Source organism: Mercenaria mercenaria, chromosome 8 (assembly GCF_021730395.1).
Source record: "Mercenaria mercenaria strain notata chromosome 8, MADL_Memer_1, whole genome shotgun sequence".
Lineage (NCBI taxonomy): Eukaryota > Metazoa > Mollusca > Bivalvia > Venerida > Veneridae > Mercenaria > Mercenaria mercenaria.
The window spans coordinates 60991328-61015474 of NC_069368.1; the positions used below are offsets into that span (position 1 = coordinate 60991328).

Below are 24147 nucleotides of genomic sequence, written 5' to 3' on the forward strand. Positions count from 1 at the left end.
CAGAGTGATTTGGTTGCTGTACCACTTCTTCCCTATGTCAGCCCCTCCCCCTCCCCAATCCTGTCTAACAAGACATATGCATCCCACTCCTATACCTAGATCTTCACTCCCTGTAATTACTATAAGTATTCTTTTTTCCAGGCACCATAGTGCTTTGGAATTCCCTTCCAGTACAACTTTTGCAAGCCCCAACCCTGAACCAGTTTAGGCAGGGTGGAACCAAACTTGCACACAATGCTTAACATGATAGACCTGTTTCTTTAAACTGCTTTTATCTGTAAATCCTTCTTGTTTTTAACACTATCAACTGTATTCATGCTTGCAATACACATCGTGTATTACTTTTATTCTCCTGTACATTCTACTTTTAAAATTCTTGTACAGGCGCGCAGCTGCACGTAATACTCGTAAAGAGGAGTGATGCAGTATAAAAAGATAAATAGATAAACATTTAGTTAATAGTATGTATTAAAGACAGGTTTTAAAATACTCGTTTTAGCAGATGCAGTTTCTGCATATCTTTGGAAGTTTAAAGTTTATATTAGAGGAAAAAAAAGAAGTAAAACTAACGAGGAAGGATGTTGAACATCTGGTTGAACCGTATAGTGCTTCTAGACACATCCCTTTGGCACAGGCGTTCCTTGCCAGCTCAGTTTTGCAGTATGAAGAAACTAAAGACCGCAGGTGGTCTCCGAACACCAACGTCATCATTTGGTTGTAAGCAGTGTAAAGACAATTTAAACAGATATAACAATACTCTTCTTATTAAAAAGTTATATTGATCTAATGAGTACTTTTAAAGATTTCATGGTATTATTGAGCCATTGCTATGTTACGTGAACGTACTTTCTTTTACTCCATGTATATAAATTAGGTCTGAGTCAACAAGTCGCTCAAATCCGAAAATGTACCCAAATTATCGCTCTGGGTCAAATATCTCGAAATATTTAAGCATGTCAGAAGAGGAAAAGTCTGTTATTGCATTATATATTCGACTGCTCCTAACAGGTTGATCTTCTTAGTACAGGATAAAACGTTTCGAGAAATCCAGCCCTTAAGTACAAAAGCCAGTTCCAGAGAAGTTGTGCAATAATTGTCTTGCTTACATAAAAATATTTGTCATCTATTTCCAGGGTTAATCCCCGTGATCTTTTAAATAATACTTTCAGGGAATGCTTTCTTCCGTATCATGCGTCCAGAACCGGGATTGGATAACTAAAGGACAAGTCTATACAGACCTCCAATCCGAAAACGTCCGTTAAACTTATGGCAACAAGAGCAAAATTGGAAACTCCAGAAAATCGATTTTAGTATATATAACCATTGCAAATCACTAAATGTTATAATTTGATACGTTTTATTATTGCTCATTATTACTACATTTTAATAAGAAATCCCTTCCTTCAATTTAGCTACATAACGGTTGCAAAAAATCACCCAGGAAGATATTAAAGATATTAAAATAGAAACACCCCGTAAAATGCCAACAAAGTTATCTTGGAAATCGACGAAGAAGAAATGACTGTCTGACTAGCGGATACTAAGCACAAACTGGAGAAAGAAACAGACAAGATTAGTGACAATATAACATGGTGTACACATTTTTACTATGTGTCGTGTGTATATGTACGTTATGTTTTCAGTACGAATGAGAAAGTTTGATTTAATTCATCTTTTGATAATTAATTTTCACATGCAATATACTTTTCTAATATGAGCTGTCTCAAGGGAAAAGGTGTTTAGAGTTAAAGTTTTGAAATTCAAGAAAAACATGTTTCATAAAGTTTGGCTTCTTGTGAATTTTGATACATTGTAATATGGTATAGAAATAATAATCATACAACCGGGCGTATTAAATATAGACATATAACTAACTTATTAAACAGTTCTACCAATGACATGTTTATCACAGTGAATTTTGGACATTTTATCTTTCTATGCGTCATTAACAATGCTAATTACCCTACCACCCCCCCCCCCCCCCCCCCCACCACCCCCCATCCCCACCCGCTTGCGTTTAGACGGCTATTCAAAAAATACATGTATATATAGATTAACGGTTATTGTCGTAAATTGTTGACAAAATTGTTTCATTCTTACTCCGTTTTAACTACAGTATAAATTCAACAAAAAAACAGGAATTATTTCATGACTTTCAATGAACATTTGTGTAACATTACATATGCTCTATGTTACCTTTTGCGATGATTTGTAAGTAATGAATGATCCTCATCTGTTATAGCTTTTACAAATTGCTTTCGTTTAAATATATTTTTTCATTTTCTGTCAAATATTTTTGTTTGCTTTTAATGTTTTACTTTTAGTCTCCTACCCGTTTCTCCGGATCGGACTATAAGTAAACTGTCTATTATGAAATTTAGTCCAAAATACGTTGTTCAGGTTGTGTAGCATTTGATATATGATTCTTCTTACTCATACCCGTTCATAGGAGATTGCCTGTACTGTAGGTTTTCATTCAGTTGTTAAATTTATCATTTTATCTTATTATTTTCTGTTATAAAAATGTTTTTGTTGCATTTTACTTTTGGTCACCTACCAGTTATGTCAGCGGATCGGACCATGTAAACGCGTCAACTATACGTTATTAAGGTTCATTTAAATGTATTCATATTCATAATCTGTTTTCATGGTATTATTGAGTCATTGCTCTGTTACGTGAACGTAAATTCTGCAATAAATAAAAAGCATTCAAATTCCCCCCAGATACAAAGAAAGATTAAGAAATTCCGGTAGTCCTACGCTGTACGATGTCAGTAATCAGGACCCTCGTTTCGATGGTACGATTTAGGCGTCTGCGGTAGTCAGTCGGTGTATGATAGCGGTAATAGCTACCGTTTTTATGGTACGTATTAGTCTGCTATGGTAGCCGAAAGGATATAGACTTAAATACTGATGACTCCACACTGTATAACTCCGGTTATCAGGTAACTAAAATTCAAAACACTTCATAACAAAACCTCGACTACGTCAATGACTGGTGCATTCTAAACCACATGTCCTTACACCCTAAGAAAACAAAATGTTTGATAATCGGTTTTGCGAGGAAAGTAAAGAAATGTAATGCTCTAAAATAAAAAATTAAATAACACAGAGCTAGAAAATATCACATTGCAAAAAAATGTTGTAAACATATTTGGGGGTAGGGTAACGTTTTAGTCTACCATTTTTTTCACTGTTTAATTACAGTAAATATTTGATTGTCAGTAAGTCTAACAATGACAGCAATAAGAAATTCATCAAAAAGGAATGAAAGACAAACTTGATACTCAAGGTCAAAGGTCAAATTTATGTGAAAATCACAAAAATTGGCAAATTTGAAATTTATTTTTATTCTTAGAAAAAAGTTTGTCATCATAAGTCACTCATCTTTGTCTATGTAATGTGTATACATCTTCAAAAATCAGAAATACAAATATTATTGCAAAATGTCAAGGTCAGCCCTGATAACTGAAGGTCAAAGTTCATTTTCATGAGAAAATGTGAAAACTGTTACCTTTACTTTTTCTAATCTGTTTAATATAAATTTAATTCGTTTAATGTTTGTATGTCAGGCAAAGTCAGTTGTTCAGATGTACCCCCAAAACCGCCAAAGGTAAAGCTAATATCAAAGATCAAAGGTCAAATTTTTGTTCAGTTCATTTTAATGAATGTGGCTTTGACACTTAAGAAATCGGTTTTCATAGAGGATATGAAATATTGTTTCCAAAAATGTATTATCTTTTTGTGGCCTCAATTGTTGCAAGAAAAGTCCGTAAGCTCTCGGACCAATAATATGGTACCTATCTACATTACTGAAATATTAAATGTCTCAAATAATAAATTGCATAATCTACGATCAACAACCCAAAAGATCTTGTTTTACGTATAATACCTCGTACAGATTAGCTTAAAGATTCGTTCTTCAGCATTAATATTTGGAATAAAATACCTGCTGAAATTAACTAGGAATCGAGTACATTACAAACATAAAAAAAATAATTTCAAACGACATTTGTTCATGTTACAGTCCAGTGCTTAATATAATTATATTATTCCAGTTTTTACATATAATGATGCCTGTTATTTATTTTATTTTTTTTTTTTGGGGGGGGGGGGGGGGGGGCTGTTGTTTGTTTATTATCTTTAATATTCTTATAATTGTGTGAGTGTCTGTCTGATGGATGAATTGGAAGCTTTTTCTCGTATTTAATACATTGATCATTGACACTTTGTTTTAAATATGATTTTCAGAAATTAATCGTAAATGTCTGTATACATGTGTATTGTTGTTGCTGTTAACTGAAGGCCATGCTGAAAATAAGTTTACGTTTCATTTTCATTTTATGTACACTTTGTATGTTACCTTTATTAAGTAAAGATTTTATTATTATTATTATTATTTTGTTACCTTTATTAAATAAAGATTTTATTATTATTATTATTATTATTTTAATACTTTGACCCCGATCTCAAGAACTGTCAGAACAACAACATTTGAAATACATAAACTTGTTTAACGGGAAATTATTTCATTACATATTAAAAAAGTGAAATAAAAAGAAAAAGATTTATGGGGGACGGAATAAATGATAATGGAAATATGATATAGACTGGCTCCATTCACTAGAATTGAAATTAAAAAGAAATTATAACTAAAACATTTACAACTACAACTTCTCTCTTATTTTGAAATAGATTCTAGTGAATACACACAATCACACCAAAGTGAAGACATGTGTTCCGTTTTATACCAGTATTAACAAACCTAGGACCCGGTGCACCCATCGCCTCCACTCATCCACTCCACAAATCCCCGAACACATGCAAAAGTTTTGTGGAACAGACTGTTATCAAGTTTGAATGGGATTCCAAAATAACTTTCTACTCATGATCATCATGAAGTGTGTATGTATGTGACATGTTCTCTGGGATGGAAAAAGATGGAAGCCCATCTCTCTACAAGTGTTTTAGCCTAAAACCTCAACAATTTCATTATACATATTTTACATTCAGAGACAGTAGACACATATCAGATACGTATCATGACAGTATACATATGTATTTCGGACTGACATGTCCACAGGTAAGTTCTAAATATGGCAAGCAAGCATTCAAAGTTGCTTTATTCATTTATCTGTATTTATATTATTAATAAAATTGCATGTCCTCTAAAATGATGTAAAACTTTTATAGAAACTGAACAGATTATATATAGTAGGATCACGGAGACCGATATATTCTATGATATCCTATTTTTACAAGGTAAATTTAAAAGCACTGACCAAAACAAGGCTGTCTGTAGTTAGTTTTGACGAGTTAGCAATTTATTCTTATTATATAGAAACTTTCAGACCTGTTAGAAAGATACAAAAATTCACGACGTAAAAACGAACGTACGGAGAGACACTCTTGAAACCAATATACACTCCATATCCTTTGTATCTTGAGGGTAAAATGAATATTGTTCGTTTTCCCTTGGAAAAAAATAATATTTTAATGAAAATATGTTAAATTTCTAAAACCTACACATTTCTTAATTTCGTAAGCAATTCTGGAACACGCTTGTATACTCGTATGCATGTATTTATCTTTCAAATCGATAAAATTATATTGGTTTCAAGATTTATTTGCATTTACGGAACGCCTTTGACTGCGAAAGTAGTAGAAAAAGTATGTATTGTATCAGAGTAAATTAAGCGAGCTTTTTGTTTTTCTTAGAACCCGTCGTAACGCAGTTAAATGATCACACACTCAGAAAGAAAATAACGATTTATTTGTTTAAGAAAATTGTTTAAAATCATAAAATAAAAATAAAAAAAAAAAAAAAAAGAATTCCGAGGCTCTTTTAACATACTTAAAGATTCGAATCCATATGAGAGCGTAATAGAATATAATACCTCGCTATGTTAATAAGTTGGCCATTTGTTACTAGTTTTCCTTTTTATTTTCAGAAATGTATAATATATAGTGAACCAAATTGGATTAAAAATAAATCTTGTCAATATAATTCGTTTCAAAATGAATTGAAATTGGTTTGCATTGTTCAACAACGAAATGAAAAAAAAGTGAAAGTCATATTGTAGGTTACGTTAAATTTAAAAGTCTACCCTTTTCCACATATATGTTTAGGACTTGCGTGTCCAGTTACTGCTTTCTCGTAAACCACTACTTTTATAAAGAGCTAATATAACCAGTCTATATATACATATCTAGCAAAATTTTGATATAGTTTGGTGACTGGCCATGCAATGCTTTGTATGTGTGAATTAGAATCTTAAAGGCCACTGTGTGAGTAACTGGTATCCAATGCAATTTTTTAAGACCGTTGTAATATGATCATAACGCGATATTCTAGTTATTATTCGAGCTGCAGTGTTCTGTAAATTTTGAAGTCAATTCAGCAAGGACTTCGGGACACCATATAAGAGCGCATTGTAATGATCAAGGCGTGAAGTGACGAGTGAATTTACTAGATATTTTGTATCATCTGTATTCAGATATTTCCTGATGTGGCCTATTTGACAAAGCTGTCCGTATCCCGATCTACAAACTGAGTTAATATGTTTGTCCTTGTACATTTTGGAAACACCAGGATTTCTTACATATTTAGATGGTTTAATGTTCTCTTCTCCAATTTTCATAGAAGCCGATTTAATATGAGTTTTGTTTCTTTGAGAGGTAAATACAATGACTTCAGTTTGATCGACATTGATTTTCAACATGTTGCTGTTCATCCACGATACAATTTCCACATGTCAGTTTTCAACACCTTCTGAGAGACCGGATTTGTTTCCCTGCGATACCAAATGGTCGCGGAGGCGGTGCAATAGTGTCTTGCGGTCGATGATATCGAAAGCAGCTGATAGGTCAAGCATCACTAAAATTGTTACATCATTTTGGTCAAGGGAGTTGAGAATGTCATTTTGAATCTTCAGTAATGCAGTCTCAGTGGATTGAAAACCTTTTTTTGCAGACTGGTTTTTTCGTGGAGACTGTTCAATGACAAGAGGCTTTCCAAACGAGCACCGACTACCTTTTCAAGTATTTTAGACTCGTACGGTAAATTAGAGACAGGTCTTTAGTTCTTCAGACTATTTGCATCTAGATCTGTCTTTCTGATGAGTGGTCTGATCAACGAACTTTTGAAGGATTTCGGTACACATTCTTTCTCCAAAGAATCGTTGATTATTTTAGATAGAGATGGTAGCAGATCTTCAAAGCATTCTTTCAAAAGCCATGTCGGAATTGGATCTGGCTAACACGATTTACTTGCAGATTTTGAAATAAATTAGTTCACTTCATCCTGTGAGATAGGAGTAAATTCAACAAGTTTATCTTATATTCGTGTTCTGATTTTCCTCGGTGGTAATCGCACCGGATTGTAATTCTGTTTCTGACCACATTTTAATTCTTATTTTATCAATTTCATCGATGAAGAAGTCGCTGAAATTTTGTGCTAGTTCTTTGAAAGAGGAAAATGTTGACAGGACGGCCTCCTCGTCAGCGAAGATTCTTTGTCACTTTGAATAACGTTTTCTGATCGCGTCCATATGACTCTGTCTTTTAAGAATAGAAATTAACGCGTGTTTGTTTCAGCAATTTATTCACAGAAGTACAATGATTTCTGTATATCCCATGATCTACTGTCAGATTTGTTTTTCTCCATTTGCGTTCAAGTTTTCGTTTCAAATGTTTGGCTTCGTCTAGTTTTCATTATACCATGGACATGTCGGCCTAAGCACTATTGTTTTTGCAAGCCAAGGGGCGTGCTGGTCAGCGAGTGATATCAAACTGTTCTTAAATGATTCCACGTGCTCGTCAACATCAGATATTAACGTATTCGTGTCGAGAATCTCCAAAACATTTATTTCGTTTCTGAATGATTCAATGTCGATGGATCTCACCTTTCAAAAGGTAGCAGTTTTCTTTATTGGAGCAGGATTTTTTCTACTCGAATACGAAATGCCACAGCGAAATGGTCACGTGATATCTTCCCATAAGAGTCAGTAACTTCTATATTTGATACAATATTTTCAGTGTCTCTTGTGATAAGCACATCCAAAATATGCCCTGCAACATGTGTTCGTCCTCGAACATGCTGTTCCATACCAAACGATTCTAGACAGCAGTTGAATTTGGAAGCGTTACGTAAGTATGTCCAGATGGAAGTTTAAGTTACCCACAATAACTACTGGCTTGTCAATGGTTGCGTATTTTGAAAGAAACTGAGAGCATTCATACTGAAGGAAGTCATTAGTACTGAAACTGTTCTTTTGAGATGGTGGTTGTCTGTATACGACTGAAAGATGCAATATGTTCTTATTTGAAGAATTATTACAATAAATGTGCTCAAATTTTGAGAAATGTCAGCATTTTGAATTCTATATTGGCCTTATGAATAATAGCGACTCCACCTTCTCGCATTTCCCCGGGACGAGGGTCATGCGATACCCGTCAGGGACAAGCTCACTATTGCATGTTGTTTTTGTTTTCCACGGTATTATCAAGCCGTGTCTCTGTGATGGTAACAACGTCTAAATCGTTCGAAAGGATAAAATTACAAAGGGATATTGTTTTGTTCTTGGGTTAATAGAACACACTTTAAGGATTGTCTGACCTTTTCTTATGATGAGAGATTCACATTTTATATTTGTAATATGATTAATATCATGTGCATTATTGTTTCTATTTGAGAAGCGTCCTGTTTGAATCACAGCGGGAATTTATTGTGGTAAAGTTTGCAAATTATTTTTCCTTCACTTATTGATTATTATCACATGTCCTTCTCACATGATTTTCACCACTTTTGTTTCCTCTTTTGTATTTTGAATGCGTAAGTGCTTGGGTTTGTTCCATGACTATTAGAATTAGGTCGACTACCCTGGACAGTCAATAATTTTCCAATATTGTATACAGTTGATCGTTCATATTTAATACGCATTCATATGTGTTCACTCATCATTGCTGTAGGTAAAATACGTATGTATAAAATGTCACAATATATACCACTTTTGCTTTTAAAATTCAAATTTCTCAAGAACTACACAATAAATTCAAGAAGTAAACATAAAAACACAAGCATAGCTATTTGCTTCTCACATCTGCCAAATATCAACATTCTACATAAAGCAGAAACATTGAATTAGACGAAAAACAGAACTTTACCCATGTCATTCAGTTTTAAAGGGGACAGTACGAGACAGTACGGCATAACATGAAATGTTCAGGTAGATTGTCGGAAAAGATGTTGTTTGTTTACCAAGTATTTTTTTGTGTTTCCTAAACTATACACTTCTAAACCTGAAAGACCAACCAAAAACTAATGAACACATGAACGTAGTTTAAGGCCTTTCCCGGGATCTTTACACGTTTTAACTATCGTGTAATCATGTTTCCATAATCGTGCTTTCGACTTTAGGCTTTTTGTTATCATAGTTTTGATTTTTATCATGAATTCAACTCTCTGAATGAAGCTCGAACCAACACCACTGGTGAGTGACAAATTAATCAAAGTCAGATACCTTAACCACTCGGTCACGGAGGTCCTGCTTCATTTTCTAGTTTCATCAAGCCGTCGTCATACAGACGTTTCATCGACCTATGTCACAAACATTTTGCATGCAAGAAGTTGGCTGACTACTTTCAAACTTTCCTCATGCATGAGATAGCCTCACAGGACAAGTTAGATGACCATCGCTTCTTTTTTTTTGTCCAATGTGGTAACAATTACCCCGCTTATGCAACAAGAAATAACCTCACATGGCATGTAACACAACTATAGTTTGTAGTTTATTTTATGCATTATTGTAGAATTACCTGGTCAGATGTGCCGTACAATGTTTCAAAATATTTTGATTTATACTTTCAGAACTGCGTACGTCATGATTAGGATTTAAACACAAAGGGGCTAATGATATATCAAGTACCAAACGATTATAATGAATCTTCAGATGTTACCCTGATGCCATTAGATATGTAGAGGACTGTAATTTAAAATTAAAACCCATTGGGGATGTACAACAATGCAGTGAATGAAGTTCACTTAAAATCAGAAAATCGCGAAAGGTGATAAAATTAGAATTGCTCTAAGCGCTACAGCATTGACGTCGACATAACTAAGTGAAGCATCCGTAGAAACAGCGTGACAGGTCTTGAAACCATCAACGGTGATCACAGTTGCAAATAAAAATGAATTGCAGATGACGTTAGATATTGCAAGAATTTATAATTAAATATCACATATGAGAAATTAAGGATTAGTTAAATACATAAAGTTACTTCATTTTGAAATATCAGAATACACCGAATACATGAAGGGATTTTTTATTGAAAATCGCTGTTATCTTTTTCATCATAGTGTTTTGTATTAAGTCAAAGCCATATGTTGGCACGATTGATATTAAATAACACGAGGGCAAATCTGTAATAATTTGCCTTTCTAGAATGATTACACCGAATGTGAAAAGGAAGCCGTGTTCAGTTTATGGACAAAACGTTTCCAAAGTCACTGTTATCTCGTTTGTAGGACTTTGTGTTGGTGTCATGATTTCTTCATCTACTTTACAATTGTCAATAATAGGTGATAGCCGTACTAAACCTTTGACAAACCCCTACGTTGGTGTAAAACAGGAAGATAAATTGAGTAATAATACCACAAGCAGCAGACGACAAAGTAAATGTATTTCGTGTTTTCAACACAACTTTAATTATGTGATACAAAATGACATAATATGCAAACTATATTCGCCTAATCAGTCAGTGGAATTAATTGTGCTCATAATGACCACACATGAAAACAAGAACGAAAGAATGGCATTACGTGCCACCTGGTTGTCATACACTAGAAACAACACAGCCAATGTCAGATATGCATTTCTTTTAGGTGAAATTGATGATAATAAACATAAGGAAGCTGTTCTAAAAGAAAACAGTGTATACCACGACATCATCAAGGAAGATTTTATTGATAGGTACTTGAATTTAACTTACAAAACTATAATGGGATTTAAATGGGCATCGACAAAGTGTTCGCATGCGCATTACGTTATGAAAACTGATGACGACATGTTTGTCAACATTCAAAATGTTCTGACTATTTGCAAGGGTAATCACAGTGAAACGTTACAGAAAGCAATTATTGGGGCCTGTCACATAAAAGCAAGCCCTATACGAGACCAGAAGTCAAAGTGGTTTGCTTCAGTGGCCAGTTATCCTGGGAAATCTTATCCCGGGTTTTGTTCCGGGACAGGTTATGTGACCAGCATGCATGTAGTGAGTGAAGTTTATAAAATATCCCCGAATGTTCTTTTTTTTCACCTGGAGGATGTTTATGTATCGCTGTGTATAAGAAAATTAGGCTTTAAAATTCAGCCCATCTCTGGATTCAATGTAGGTCGACCAAAAATGGATCCTTGCCTCTATAAAGGAGATAGATTGATAACAGCCCATCGGTTGACACCAGTAATGCTGAAGTCAATATGGCACGGAAAATGTGTCCAAAAATGAAAAGGTAATTGGAAAGGCCACTTATGAAAATGTGTGCACTATTTTCATTATTTTGATATTAAGCATTTTAGTTACCGTGTTTACATTTTTGAAATTTTATCACATATCGACACAGGCCTACGGCTTCACACTTAGGTGATTAGTTGATTGTACCGCAAAGTGACATTTGAAACATCTACACAGGGCATAATAGTAGAGCTGTCGTAAGTTTTCTGTACCCTAAAGTGCCATTCAAAACAATTACACATTGAATTGTTCTTACTGAAAGCCATAATCGTAGACCAGTCGTTAGTTTTCTGTGCCACAAAGTGCCTTTCAAAACATTTACACATTGAATTGTTCTTACTAAATGCCATAATGGTAGAGCAGTCGTTAGTTGCTTGTACCGCAAAGTGCCATTTAAAACAATTACACATTGAACTGTTCTTACTGAAAGCCATAATGCTAAAGCAGTCGTTAGTTTTCTGTGCCACAAAGTGCCATTCAAAACATTAACACATTGAATTGTTCTTACTGAAAGCCATAATGGTAGAGGAGTCGTTAGTTGTTTGTACCGCAAAGTGCCATTCGGAACATTTACACATTGATTTCTTTCGTAATGAAAGGCATAACTTAGAGCAGTTGTTAGTTTTTTTTTTCTATCATAATGATAAAGCAGTTGTTAGTTGTTTGTACTGCAAATTGCTATGTAAAACATATACACATTTAAGTGTACGTACTGAATATTATATTGCTAGAGCAGTCGTTCCAACAATAACGTATACTAGTTATTGATAATAGAGAGATTGAGATTTCAAACTTCGCCTTCCCTTCAACGTCTCTCATATATATTTTGGGTAAAACGTCACCGATATGCGTGTATTTTATATATATCACACGTTGCTACTAAAGTTTTCCATGTAATGTCACGTAAGCCTAAGACTTCTCTTTATTACTATGCGAAATAAAAAGCTTAGTTTCAGGATTTCTGCTTATTAAGTTATTTGATTATCCATATATATAATTAGACTAAATTTGATGCGAAACACTATCAATAGGTATAACACTATTGAAGTTTTGTATGGCTAATGATTTTAACTAAATACATTGAATTGAACCTGGAAGTATGAAGTTATCAACTGATTTTGAGAAACTTTGATATTTTGTTCAAACTTTAACTTCTACGGCATATTTGTGTCCCCAGGCGGTATCGATTATACCAGATGGGCCTTTTTGTCGTATAAAGTGAAGTTTTGAACGTCCCAAGATGTGATATCACGAAAGTCGAAACTTCATTCTTTTAACATCTACTCTGTCCACATACTCGGCATCAAAGACTGAAATCTGGATGGAGGCACATGGCATGACAGTCATTTTACTTGAAAAATAAATAATTACGTGCGATTATCATTTGGTGGAACATTTTTCTTTCACATCCAAATAAAATCAATCTGTTTCTGTCGGACACTTAATACGACAATTGCGTTTTAAATATAAACATAATATGGTACTATTAAGACGGAAATTCTTCCGAAGTATCAAACAATTTCAGTTCTATGATATTATGATGAGAGACATTTCCTGTTACCCGTATGGGATAACTCCATTCTTTAAATGCACGGAACCAGAGCCTGGCAGAGGGACATTGTGGGTTAATTCCCCCTTTGTTTCTTACATTTAACAAAGAAAGTCGGTCTTGAAACTCGGTGTGGCCCTACCCTACCCCTAACCAAAATTTCTGGATCCGCAGATGCTTTACTTATAAAATAGTATATGTATGTGTGCATGTTCGGGTTTAACGTCTTTTTCAACAATTTTTCAGTCATATAAACGACGGTGTCTACTTGTACCAGTGAGCGCAATGCCCAACTTTATAGTGCTGCCTCACCGGAATATCACGACGTAGGCACTTGACATGATACCCCACCCAGTCACATTATACTGACGCCGGGCTGACCAGTCCTAGTACTACCCTCTTAATACTGAGCGCCAAGCGAGAAGGTATTTAACTAGTACCATTTTTTACGTCTTTGGTATGACGCGGCCGGGGATCGAACCTATGACCTCCCGCACTCGAAGCGGACGCTCTACCACTAGGCTACCGAGGCGGTTAAAAGAAATAGTGTATTAAAATCATATTGTGCTGTCTGAGAGTTTGGCATTATACAGAGTCATACAGAGTGTCAATATCACTTTGATACGATCATTATAGGTTATTAACTTTGTATGTACATATATATACGAGTTCTGCAGCGGTAATATTACGCGACTTTAGGAGCGCATTATTGTCTGCGAAAGAACGAGTGCATATATCCACATACAAAGTTGATAACCTTTCTATTACAAATCCACTATCAAATGATTAATTTATATCTAAATTATCGTTCTGGCACGAAAGACAGGAAAAAATACGACAAAAAATCTTCGAAAACGCAATTCACAAATCAAACTGACGCGCATTATTATTTTCCTCGAAAATGACGTCAGCTTGTTGTCGCAACGTGCGCGTGGACGCCATGGACGTCACGCGATTCTTTCCATTACAACGTTTAGAAACCATTCCACGTCCTATATTAGTCCAACGTAATTATAACTTTCATTTCATTTCAGTCTGATAAATCACTACATGCCAGTATCTAATAGGTCAGATTAATCAAAGTGTAATAGTAAACAAAATGTTGCATAAATTACAAATTAAACAAACACACAATAGCAACAAAAAATCTAAAGAAACGAGATCCGCAATGGACGCACCGTCAGGGGAGGTAACTAGTGTCACGGATTGGGACTAGTCCGATATGAAAGCGTTCAACGTCATGATATGGAAAAATATTGCACAATCGCGTTCCATTAAAACCCAATGGAAAATAATTTTAGGTATGTAATAATTAAGAAATGATAAATATGTTCCTATATTTTATCAGTTAATAAAATATGGGCAGGAGTTTGGATGCGTAATAATTAAATCACGAGTGCGTAACACGAGTGATTTGATAATTTCCATCCAAACGACTGCCCATGTTTTATTAATTGATAAAATTATTGGAACATATTTATTATTTCGATTCTAACATCGCAAATAATTCGCATTTTACAGTACTCATTTTCAGCGAAATACGTCATTCGGGTCATATGCTGTTACAATTTACCCCCTATGGTTAGAAAGAGTTGCATAGCCAATGGAACGTATAGATATTTTTTTCTTTTTATCAGAATTTTGAGAAGTATTTATAATTTAGTAATCTAATAGTTCGCAAACTAATTATGAAGAGAATCATCAAAATATGCGAGTTGACCCTGTGTTACAAGTTACGAGGTTAACTTTATATGACGTCACATCATCATGACGCCATACTTTATGCCATACATTTATGACATCACCGCTGAATCTTAATAATAAGTCAATATGACCTTTTATCATATTTATGTTTTTGAAATGCTGTTTTCAATCGTTTAGCCCTGAAATAATTTGTATGTAATGGAACTGAAGTAGAATCTCTTATGCCACAATTATAGGGGGTGAAATGTAACAGCCAAACATATTTTATCGTAGATTCATGTATAGGCAATTTTGCTATATGTTTATATAGCAATTGCTGCAGATCGTGTTAAAATCCTTTTAATTTCCTCTCATGTATGAATTAAAATCGTGCATTGTATACTGACTATACTGACATAATTTTATATAAAACCTAAATGTTTGGAGCAACGTTTTTTTTACATTGTTCACAATGTTTTATCGTCTGATTTCCTTTTCTTTTTTGGTAATCGCTCTACTATCCATGCGATGATTATATTAATTGAATTATTTTTTATTTTCATTTTTTTTTTTGCATTTTTAAAGCCGCTTGTAAAATTCCTGCCCTTTCGGACAATTTGTATCAAAATGCACGAAAAACACGATCATAATTACGGACAAATTGAATGGGCGGATTAAAAGAAGTAAGGTTCATTCTAATGTTTGAAATCTCAAGGAATTTTAATCGAACTTCAACTTTATATGTTAACTTCGCAAGAGACGTTGAAGGGGAAGGCGAAGGTTGAAATCTCAAACTCTCTATTATGTAATACGAGACTGATGCCATTATGGCAAACAAAGTGTCATAATTGCCCGAGGTTGATTATAGAAATAGGTGTGCCATTACGACTGGAAAACTCAACCAGCCGTTTCTTGACATTTTTATTATATATTAGACCAGCCACTAGACTGATAATAATATATTTCTACATTTTTTTTTTTGACGAACTTAATTTTATAGAGACAAAAGCCAGTCTATTTTAGAGATTTTCACAGAGGAAAGATGTTGAAATTATCAGTCTAGTACGATCCGAAATGCTCTCAGAGGGATGATTGGCACCTATGGCTATTAGATTACCCATAGATAATTTGGTACATCCTGCTAGTGGTCAAGTGTTATGCTGCCGATCATAAATCTGTTTACCTAACTGATTTTTAACCTTTTTGCTTCTTGATGGGTCCTTCTGCAAATATTTTTATTAACGAAAATATGTTTATTTTACTTAAATGATTATTATAATCAGTATATTTCTGAAACTGAAGAATAGATTTTAAAGGTTTCTGACAGCATGTCATTATCAAAAGCATTTTAAAAGATATGTTGGGTTCAAGTTTTTTCAAACGATAAAGAAACAGCTTTGTGTAATATGTGGCATAAAAGAAGATTACGATTGCTACCATATAAAACTGTTCAAAGGTTTTTATAAAACTGAGACTTGTTGTCCCATCGAAAAGCCAGTTAATAGTTTGTGTGGGAATGTTCACAGACATTTTTGTACTTAGCAGTCTAAACTCATGTCAAAACAAAATTATGAGAACGCTGTACCAAGATTTAAAGAAACACAAGTGTCAGCAAAAATGTTTTCTATCTATTCTGTGACCAAGCACCGTACTGCAGTTACTGCAGCACCAAAAAGAAAAAAAAAAGATGTTAATTTCCTTAATAAATAACAAAACTATTGATGGTTAATGCATATATGGAAGGCTGGTTGCCAGCTATCTAATGCTAATAGCTAAATACGATATTCTCTCTTTCATAATAAATGCGAAAATTTCAAAAATGCCTAATGTTTATTGCTGAAAGATAATGCTAATTTTCCATTGATTTTATGAAATAAGGATCATGTCTTATGAGTCTGTTTTGAAGCACTTGCATGTTCTACCATGTCATGCAAACATCGGACAATACATGTAATCATTCATCTTTGTATGGAGGGCCGGTGCGCCATGCTAATTGCCGAATGTCAATTTCAATGCTAAATGCCAATAACTTAATGATAAATACCAATAATTTAATGCTAAATGCTATTATCTTAATAAAATATTTGTCATTTAGCATTTGGCAATTAGCATGGCCCACCGTCCTTCCATAGTACTGTTTTGCCATCGCATTTGACAATTATGACTCAATGTTTTAGCATTTGGCATTAAATATTTTGCATTTGGCATGTGGCATTTTTTCAAATAAAAGGACGGATGTATAAAGATAACTTCCTAATGCTATATATTTTATGCCAAATATCAAATGCTACTTGCATTTAGAGTATTAAACATTTTTCAAGTTAAAATGAAGTATCTGGTAAACTGAACAAGCCTTCCATGAAACGATACCTTTATCAATTAAATAGCAAAAAGACTGGCGATTAATTGAACAAATGCATGTACCTTATATTAGAGATATTTAATTGAATGTTGATATGTATAGTTTGAAACCAACTGTCGTTTTCATTTTAAAAACATTTAGCTCTGCTAATCTTTACCAAAGATTATAAAAGCCTGGGGCTTGATTTGTAAAGATGTAACTATTTGGAGTTAACTGAAGAATATAGTATGCAAATTGCGAAATTTGCACAAATAAGAAACATACAATAATTATGAGCTTAAATATATTTCTAACTATAAGAATTTCCTATCGTCTGCAGAAATACCAATTTTGATGTACAAATGTGCTTTCATGTATTTACATACAGGTATTTAATTTTAAAGCTAAAAACTCCTCCAATTAATTTGACACCTGCATTAGATTCAGAATAGCCACATACCTCTAACTAACACAATACGGGATAAAAAGAAATTAAAGCATTCTTTCCGAATATTCTCAGAGCAAGATTGCAGATTTATGTGTCGGTACTTGTGTTTCACTGTCCTTCAAATATGGACAGTGGATATGTATTTATTCAGCCCAGAACCTGGATACCGGTATTTTTTTATGAACCAAGTGGTGATACCACTATATTATATGTGCATTTTAACATACAAATATCGCAAATGCTAACTTTTCCGCTAGAAGTTCGGGGTTCGGGGCATATGTTCTACTCCTTTATTGTTCAATTACAGTTTAATTCCATGTGTCCATTTTATGACAAGCCATAGGAAATGTGTATCTTTCAGATTTTTCAATCTAACTCCAAGTACCAAGTACAGAGAAATAAAATTCATTCCTGATAAAATTTCAACTCAGCTGACCCCTGCAGTTGTAAATCCCTGCTACCAGATGGTATCAATGAGTTACATTAACATGTGGCAGTAAACCACTGATCTCTATCCGTTAGGCTGTGGTCAGTTCTTGACATTGATTGATAACAAGCCTAAAATCAGGTTTGTGAATTTTCGGATTGTACTAGACTATGATATTGGACATAGGATATAGACTGGCTCAGTTCACTACATTTAATCATAAAAATGTTAAAAAGATATATCATAGTCTAGGAGCTAGTCTAATTATATATGTCTTGCTATGTTTATTTTACAGTCTTCCTATTCAACGTCAGAACGCGCGGACGTTCAATTATGATAATGACACGTGAAGCACAGTGCGCCAATATGGATCCGTCAAATAGATCGTAATTACCGTTTTAACAGCTTCTTTGTTGCTGTTTCTAGCAAGGTATATAATAACAATGTCTAGAACATTATTGGTCGGTGTCTCGAAGTCTTATTTCTGCCTTAGCTGATGCTTTGTATTACTTGTACTGTCAGAAAAAAATGTGTTTGCTGTAGTAATCAACTGATAAGCAAGAAAAAAGAAATAAATGAAGGGTAATGTCAGTAGACAAAGCCTATATTATTATCACATCTCAACACATAAGAGAAAATAATTAAGTTTGTTTGTTTTTGGTTATACGCTGTTTTTCAACCGTATTTCAGTTATGTAATGGCGGACAGTAAACCGAACCAGCGTTCCTGAATTCTGTACCAGTAAAACCTGTTCCCCGCAAGTAACTGCCAACTTTCCCAATTGAATTTTAGATGGAGGACGTATGATTTCCGACACAATCTATTCTTACAAATCGTCACTGAGAATATAAGCATCGCCCGGGGATCGAACCCACGACCTGGCGATCCGTAGATCTGCGCTCTTCCTATTGAGCTAAGCGTCGAGTGAAAATAATTAAGTGAAATTACATGAGGCTGAAAATCATTTTACACAGGACGAATTAGAAATAACTTTATTTGATTATCAAGAATGAAGGAAGCAATAAAAAGTTTTTTTTTATTGTATTTTATTAGCTTTCGGTCTGCATTCTAGTCCATGCTCTATACAATACCAACTAAACTGCCGAAAACAAAATTTTCTGTGGTAGTTCCGAAATTGATTTGTCAAAGGTTTTTATATATTAATTCATTTTCATTGTTACTCTTTTTATTAGTAAACAGGTCCTAAATACATACCGTATTGCAATATATTCTCTCTATCTGTTCTGAGCGCTTTATCTCACTCTGTCCCTCTGGTCAGTTTGCGCTTTGTCTGTAATGGTAGAGGATTTATTTCTCGCGCTGTGTGGCTGCGTTTGTTATATGTAAAGCGCCTTTGAACGTGCTTATCATGAAAAGGACGCTATATATATCTGTTATGATAATGATAATAAATTTTTTGGGTTTAGATTCACCAGATATGATAGCATTGCTAATAAGTTAACACTCTGTTATATTTTTACTCTCAGGTTATTTTGTTATTATTGTATTCCATGTTGTAACATTACATTGATCATACACGGCTCAATAGGTGTAAAATTTACATGTATTATATACATGATATATAAAGAACTTAGTCATATACAATTGATTGTTGATTGTGCAGAAAAAACTTTAAAAGCTTTTAATTTACTCTTTGAAGTTTTATTTTCTGAATAAGCATTTCTAGCAATTGCAGTTGTTTAGAAAATGGAAAGAGAAATGAAAATATGAACTTCAAGTAGGCATTGCTTATCTTAAATGCATGTGTAGTTAACTGCATCAGAAATCGAAGCCAGGAAAAGAATGACATGATAATTACTGAAAAAAGTTTACTTGAAGCGAAACAATTGATAGTGGGTAACACAATTTGTCAAAATGGAAATAGATACGCTGAAGTTTCATTATAGGCTATGGTATCTAGGTACTGATCATTTCCTTCAGAATATGCTAGGTTTAGCTCATTTTGTTATCATTCACCATCTGTCTATCATCCAAACTTTTCTTCAAATGACATCTCTGAAACCTTTCTGTGAAAAATAATGAAACTTGGCATGGATGTTCCTGCGATGATCCTCTGCCAAAGTGGTTCAAAGAATTTCATTCGATGCAAAGAAACCAGAAAAAAAAATGTAATCACTTCTTTTTAAAAAAATATATGCGGATGTGAATAGGTGACCCTTTACAAGGTTTGTTTAGATTCTTCTGATTTAGAAGCCTCCGCGGCCGAGTGGTTAAGGTCGCAGACTTCAAACCACTTGCCCTTCATTGATGTGGGATCTGTCGTTGAAATCTTCATTTGAGGAAGCCATCCAGCTGACTTAAGGGAGGTCGGTGGTTATACTCAGGTGCCCGCTCGTGATGAAACCAGGCACGAAGGGGCACCTGGGGTATCCTTCACAATCAAAGCTGAAAGTCGCCATATGACCTAAAATTGTGTCGGTGCGACATTAAACTCAACAAAATAATTAAATAATATTCTGTTTTATGTAAAAACAAATGGCTATTAGGGTGCATGTTCATTTTTTGAATATCTATTCCTCTTTCTCGTTATTCGAAACCTTCTCATTGATCAGAGCCTTTGGAAAATTTGAAGCTATATCCTGTTTCTAAATTTATGCATGTTCTGACAAACCATATGCAGAGCAGAAACTGTTGGAAAAAATGCTCTTTTAAAATCACTGGAGTAATCAATTGCCTCCTTTAAGAAACTTAATTTTTCTTTTTCTATGTAAATAAAAAAAAAAACTCACAGGATCAAGTCCCATATATCTGAAATGTATTTCTGGCAATTTATGCCCCCTTTTGGAGTGAGGAAAAACTGGTTAAAATTGTGCATGCAAGTAAAACCCATAACCCTGATATTGTATCCCCCAAACTAATGCAGATGTTAAATTGAAACAGCACGAGTGTCCGGGGTTATAAAACTACTAGGAGATAGTCCTATAACTCAGACATGCATTTTACCCAAATTATGACCCCGTTTTTTGGCTTTGAAAATCAGAAGTTTCCAAATAGCTAATATTTAAAGGCGTAAAGCTTTGAAACTTATTTTGTCTTTTTCTAGGTCAATAAGAAAGCACACAAGAACAATTCCCATAACCCTGATATTTATTTTTTGCAAATTATGCCCCCTTTTGGAGTAAGAAAATCCAGGTTAAAATGTTGCATGCAAATTACATATATTTATTATTTAAAGGAATATAGCTTTGAAACTTATTTTATATACTTACAGAATCAAGTCCCATACTCTGACATGTATTTTTGGGCAAATTATACCACCTTTTGGACTTAGAAAATCCAAGTTAAAGTTTTGCATGTAAGTTACTCCAAAACTAATGCAGATATTGATTCATTTGAAACTTCACCTGCGTTTTCAGTGTTATAAAACTAGGTGGTATCATCGAGTCCCATAAATCTGACATGTAGTTTGGCCAAATTATACCCGTTATGACTTTGAAAATCCTTATTTAATTTTTGCATGAACGTAACTATCTTAAAAACTGATGCAAATACTGGATTGAAACTCTAGATGTTTTAGGGGTATATTCTTACTTTTGTGACAACAATTCGAATAGTAAAACATTGACTGTCATACGGAGGATACTCTTGTAAACCACCAACATTTTAATGCAGAAGATAGTAAGCCGTTATAACACTTTCGAAATGATGCAGTAAATGTACATCTGTCTTGCACATTTTTCCCAATATCTAACTTCAAATTTAACGCATCTTATCATTTTTAGTGCCATATACATTTTATGACAGACTTGTTTGAAATGAACATGTTAAAAACTTCACCCAAACTGTGAGTGAGTAGCTTTAAGGTTGAAAATAGTGTTTGTTCACCAATTACTTTCTGTCGAAGACAAAAGGGTTTCATTCTTCAGAAAAATAATGCAAGTATTAATTCAGCAGGGAACTGTAATAAGATAAGAAATTACATAACCTTTATATGTGTCCAAAATCGCATGAGATAACCTTTATTTAAAATAGATAAAGTTGAAAACATCTGTAGGAAAAAAAACCTTACCTAGGGGCCAGTGTATCTCTTTGTCCCTGGAGATGAAGGACATGGGTATATCTCTTCGTCTCCCAAATTATTTTTCCCATTTTCTGAAAAAAAAATGACACAACCACTCTATCCCATCCCAACACACAAAATAATATACTAAGATATATATTTTTTCACACTATAGCTAGACATGTATTAATTTACTTTCTTTCTGTACAAATTTAACTTCCTTCTCTGTCATCTTTTAAAATGTAGAATTTATATTTTTATTATAGATATGTGCATATTCCTTTTTTTTAATGTGATAGTCAAGCAAGCTGTTCATTGTCAGTGTTAGTGCATTCAATGTTACCTCAGATGAAAATGATTGTCAAATAATTTGTGATTGAAACAGATATGTTCTAATGTCCCCTTCGAGGAAATGGTGCTATTTTGCTTTGCATGTGTTGGTCGTGTCGGTTAGTCCATCTGTTTGTAGAGTGAATGGTTTCCATCCAATAACTTCAGAACAACTTGACCCTGAAACTTAAATTGTGAAGAAAGACTGGGCATATCAAGAAAATGCCCCTAATATATTTGGGGTCAGTACGTCAAGTGTCAAATTCACAGGGGTCTGAAACTTTAAAACGGTTTCTGTCTACTAACTTGAGAAGCACTTGATCAAAACCCTTCAAGATTGGAAACAAGATAGGAGTTATCAAGTAAAAGACATGTACAGCTTTTTGAGTCGGTATGTCAAAATGTCAAGGTCACAGGACCTTCAAAACTTGGAAACATTTTTTCGGGCATATCAAGTAGATGACTCCTTGGTTTTTAGTTTTAGGGTCAATCGATCAAAGGTCTAGGTCAAAGGGACTGGAACCTTCAAAACAGTTTCCATACAACTTGAGAACCACTTGAACAAGAGCCTTCAAAATTGATAACAAGATTGGACTTATGGAGAAGATGACTTTTATTGTTTATAGAGTTAGCAGGTCAAAGTTCAAGATCATCGGGCAAGAACCTTGAAATGTTTTCTGCCGAATAACGTTTATAACACTAGACCCAGAACCTTCAAACATGGTAGCATGATTTAGGATATTAAGTAAATGACCACTATTGTGTTTTGGATCAGTAGGTCGAATGTCAAGGTCAAAAGGACATGAACCTTGTAAACAATTTTCGCTCAATAACTTCAGAACCACTTGACCAAGAACTTTCAAACTTGACTTGATTGGGATTAAGAAGAAAATGACCCCTATTGTTTTTGGGGTCAGTAAGTCAAAGTCAAGGTTACTGTGGCTGCAACCTTCAAAACAGTGTCTGCATAATTACTTTAGAAGCTCTTGACCTAAAACCTTCAAAACTCGATAGCATAATTGGTATGATTCAACTGTTTCAAGGGTCTAAAGGTCAAAGTTCAAAGTCACCTGGACCAAGATATTGAAAATAATTTTTCCACAATGATTGAGAACCATTTGATCAAAATCCTTCAAACTTGATCGCATGATCTGGCTTACGAAGTAAATGACCCTATAAAAACGTCAAATGTCAAGGTCACTAAGGTCTGAACCTTGAAAACAGTTTCCATGCAGTAACTTAGAACAACTTTGCCAAGTATCTTCAAACTTGATAGCATGACTGAGCTTATAAAGTTGATGTCCCATATTGTGATTGGGTTAGTAGATCAGAGGCCAAGCACATATTGATCTTGTGACTGAAAATGGGACATGTCATGAAGGTGGCATACATGTTTTACGAACAGCTCTATGTGCTGTAATGTGGTAGGTAAAAGTATAGTTGAACTTAATGGCTCGAACTCGGATCTTTCGAACACCCGGGATCGCTCGAACTCTTTGCCCGGTCCCGAATTTATTCCTTCTTTATTCCATATAGTTCTGCCTCGGATCGCTCGAACTTCGAAAATTCGAACTCTCGAACTCATTTGGTGATCCCCTCGGCTCAATTACAGTGACAATTACACTTATTCAGTCGAACAGACAATTTGTCGGCGGAATGACTTGTGTTTACAAAATTTTTCACACCTCTGCCTGACATTCGCCAAGCTTCCCCTTTAACCGGTGCCTGCGTAATTTTCACACCCTTATGTAATTAGCGTCGGTATACAACAAACAAATTAAACAAAGTGACTTTCGCTCACTGCAATGCTTTAATGAGCTTTGATTATCACAAGAGA

General features: G+C 34.3%; 1 protein-coding gene across 4 annotated transcripts in view; it reads left to right on the forward strand.

Annotated features, from left to right (window-relative positions):
- The window catches only part of LOC123566258 (beta-1,3-galactosyltransferase 1-like), a 50439-nt gene extending 30899 nt beyond the window's left edge, over nucleotides 1-19540 (forward strand). For 3 of the 4 annotated variants that reach the window (XM_045360200.2, XM_045360199.2, XM_053550082.1), the window contains exon 2: nucleotides 9869-12118. In XM_045360200.2, the coding sequence (XP_045216135.2) occupies nucleotides 10444-11505 (1062 nt within the window). In that variant the 5' untranslated portion in view covers nucleotides 9869-10443 and the 3' untranslated portion in view covers nucleotides 11506-12118. Of the gene's footprint in view, nucleotides 1-9868; nucleotides 12119-18254 lie in introns of those variants that run through there. The other variant, XM_045360198.2, reaches the window with a different exon arrangement.
- The last annotated feature ends 4607 nt before the right edge of the window (nucleotides 19541-24147 follow it).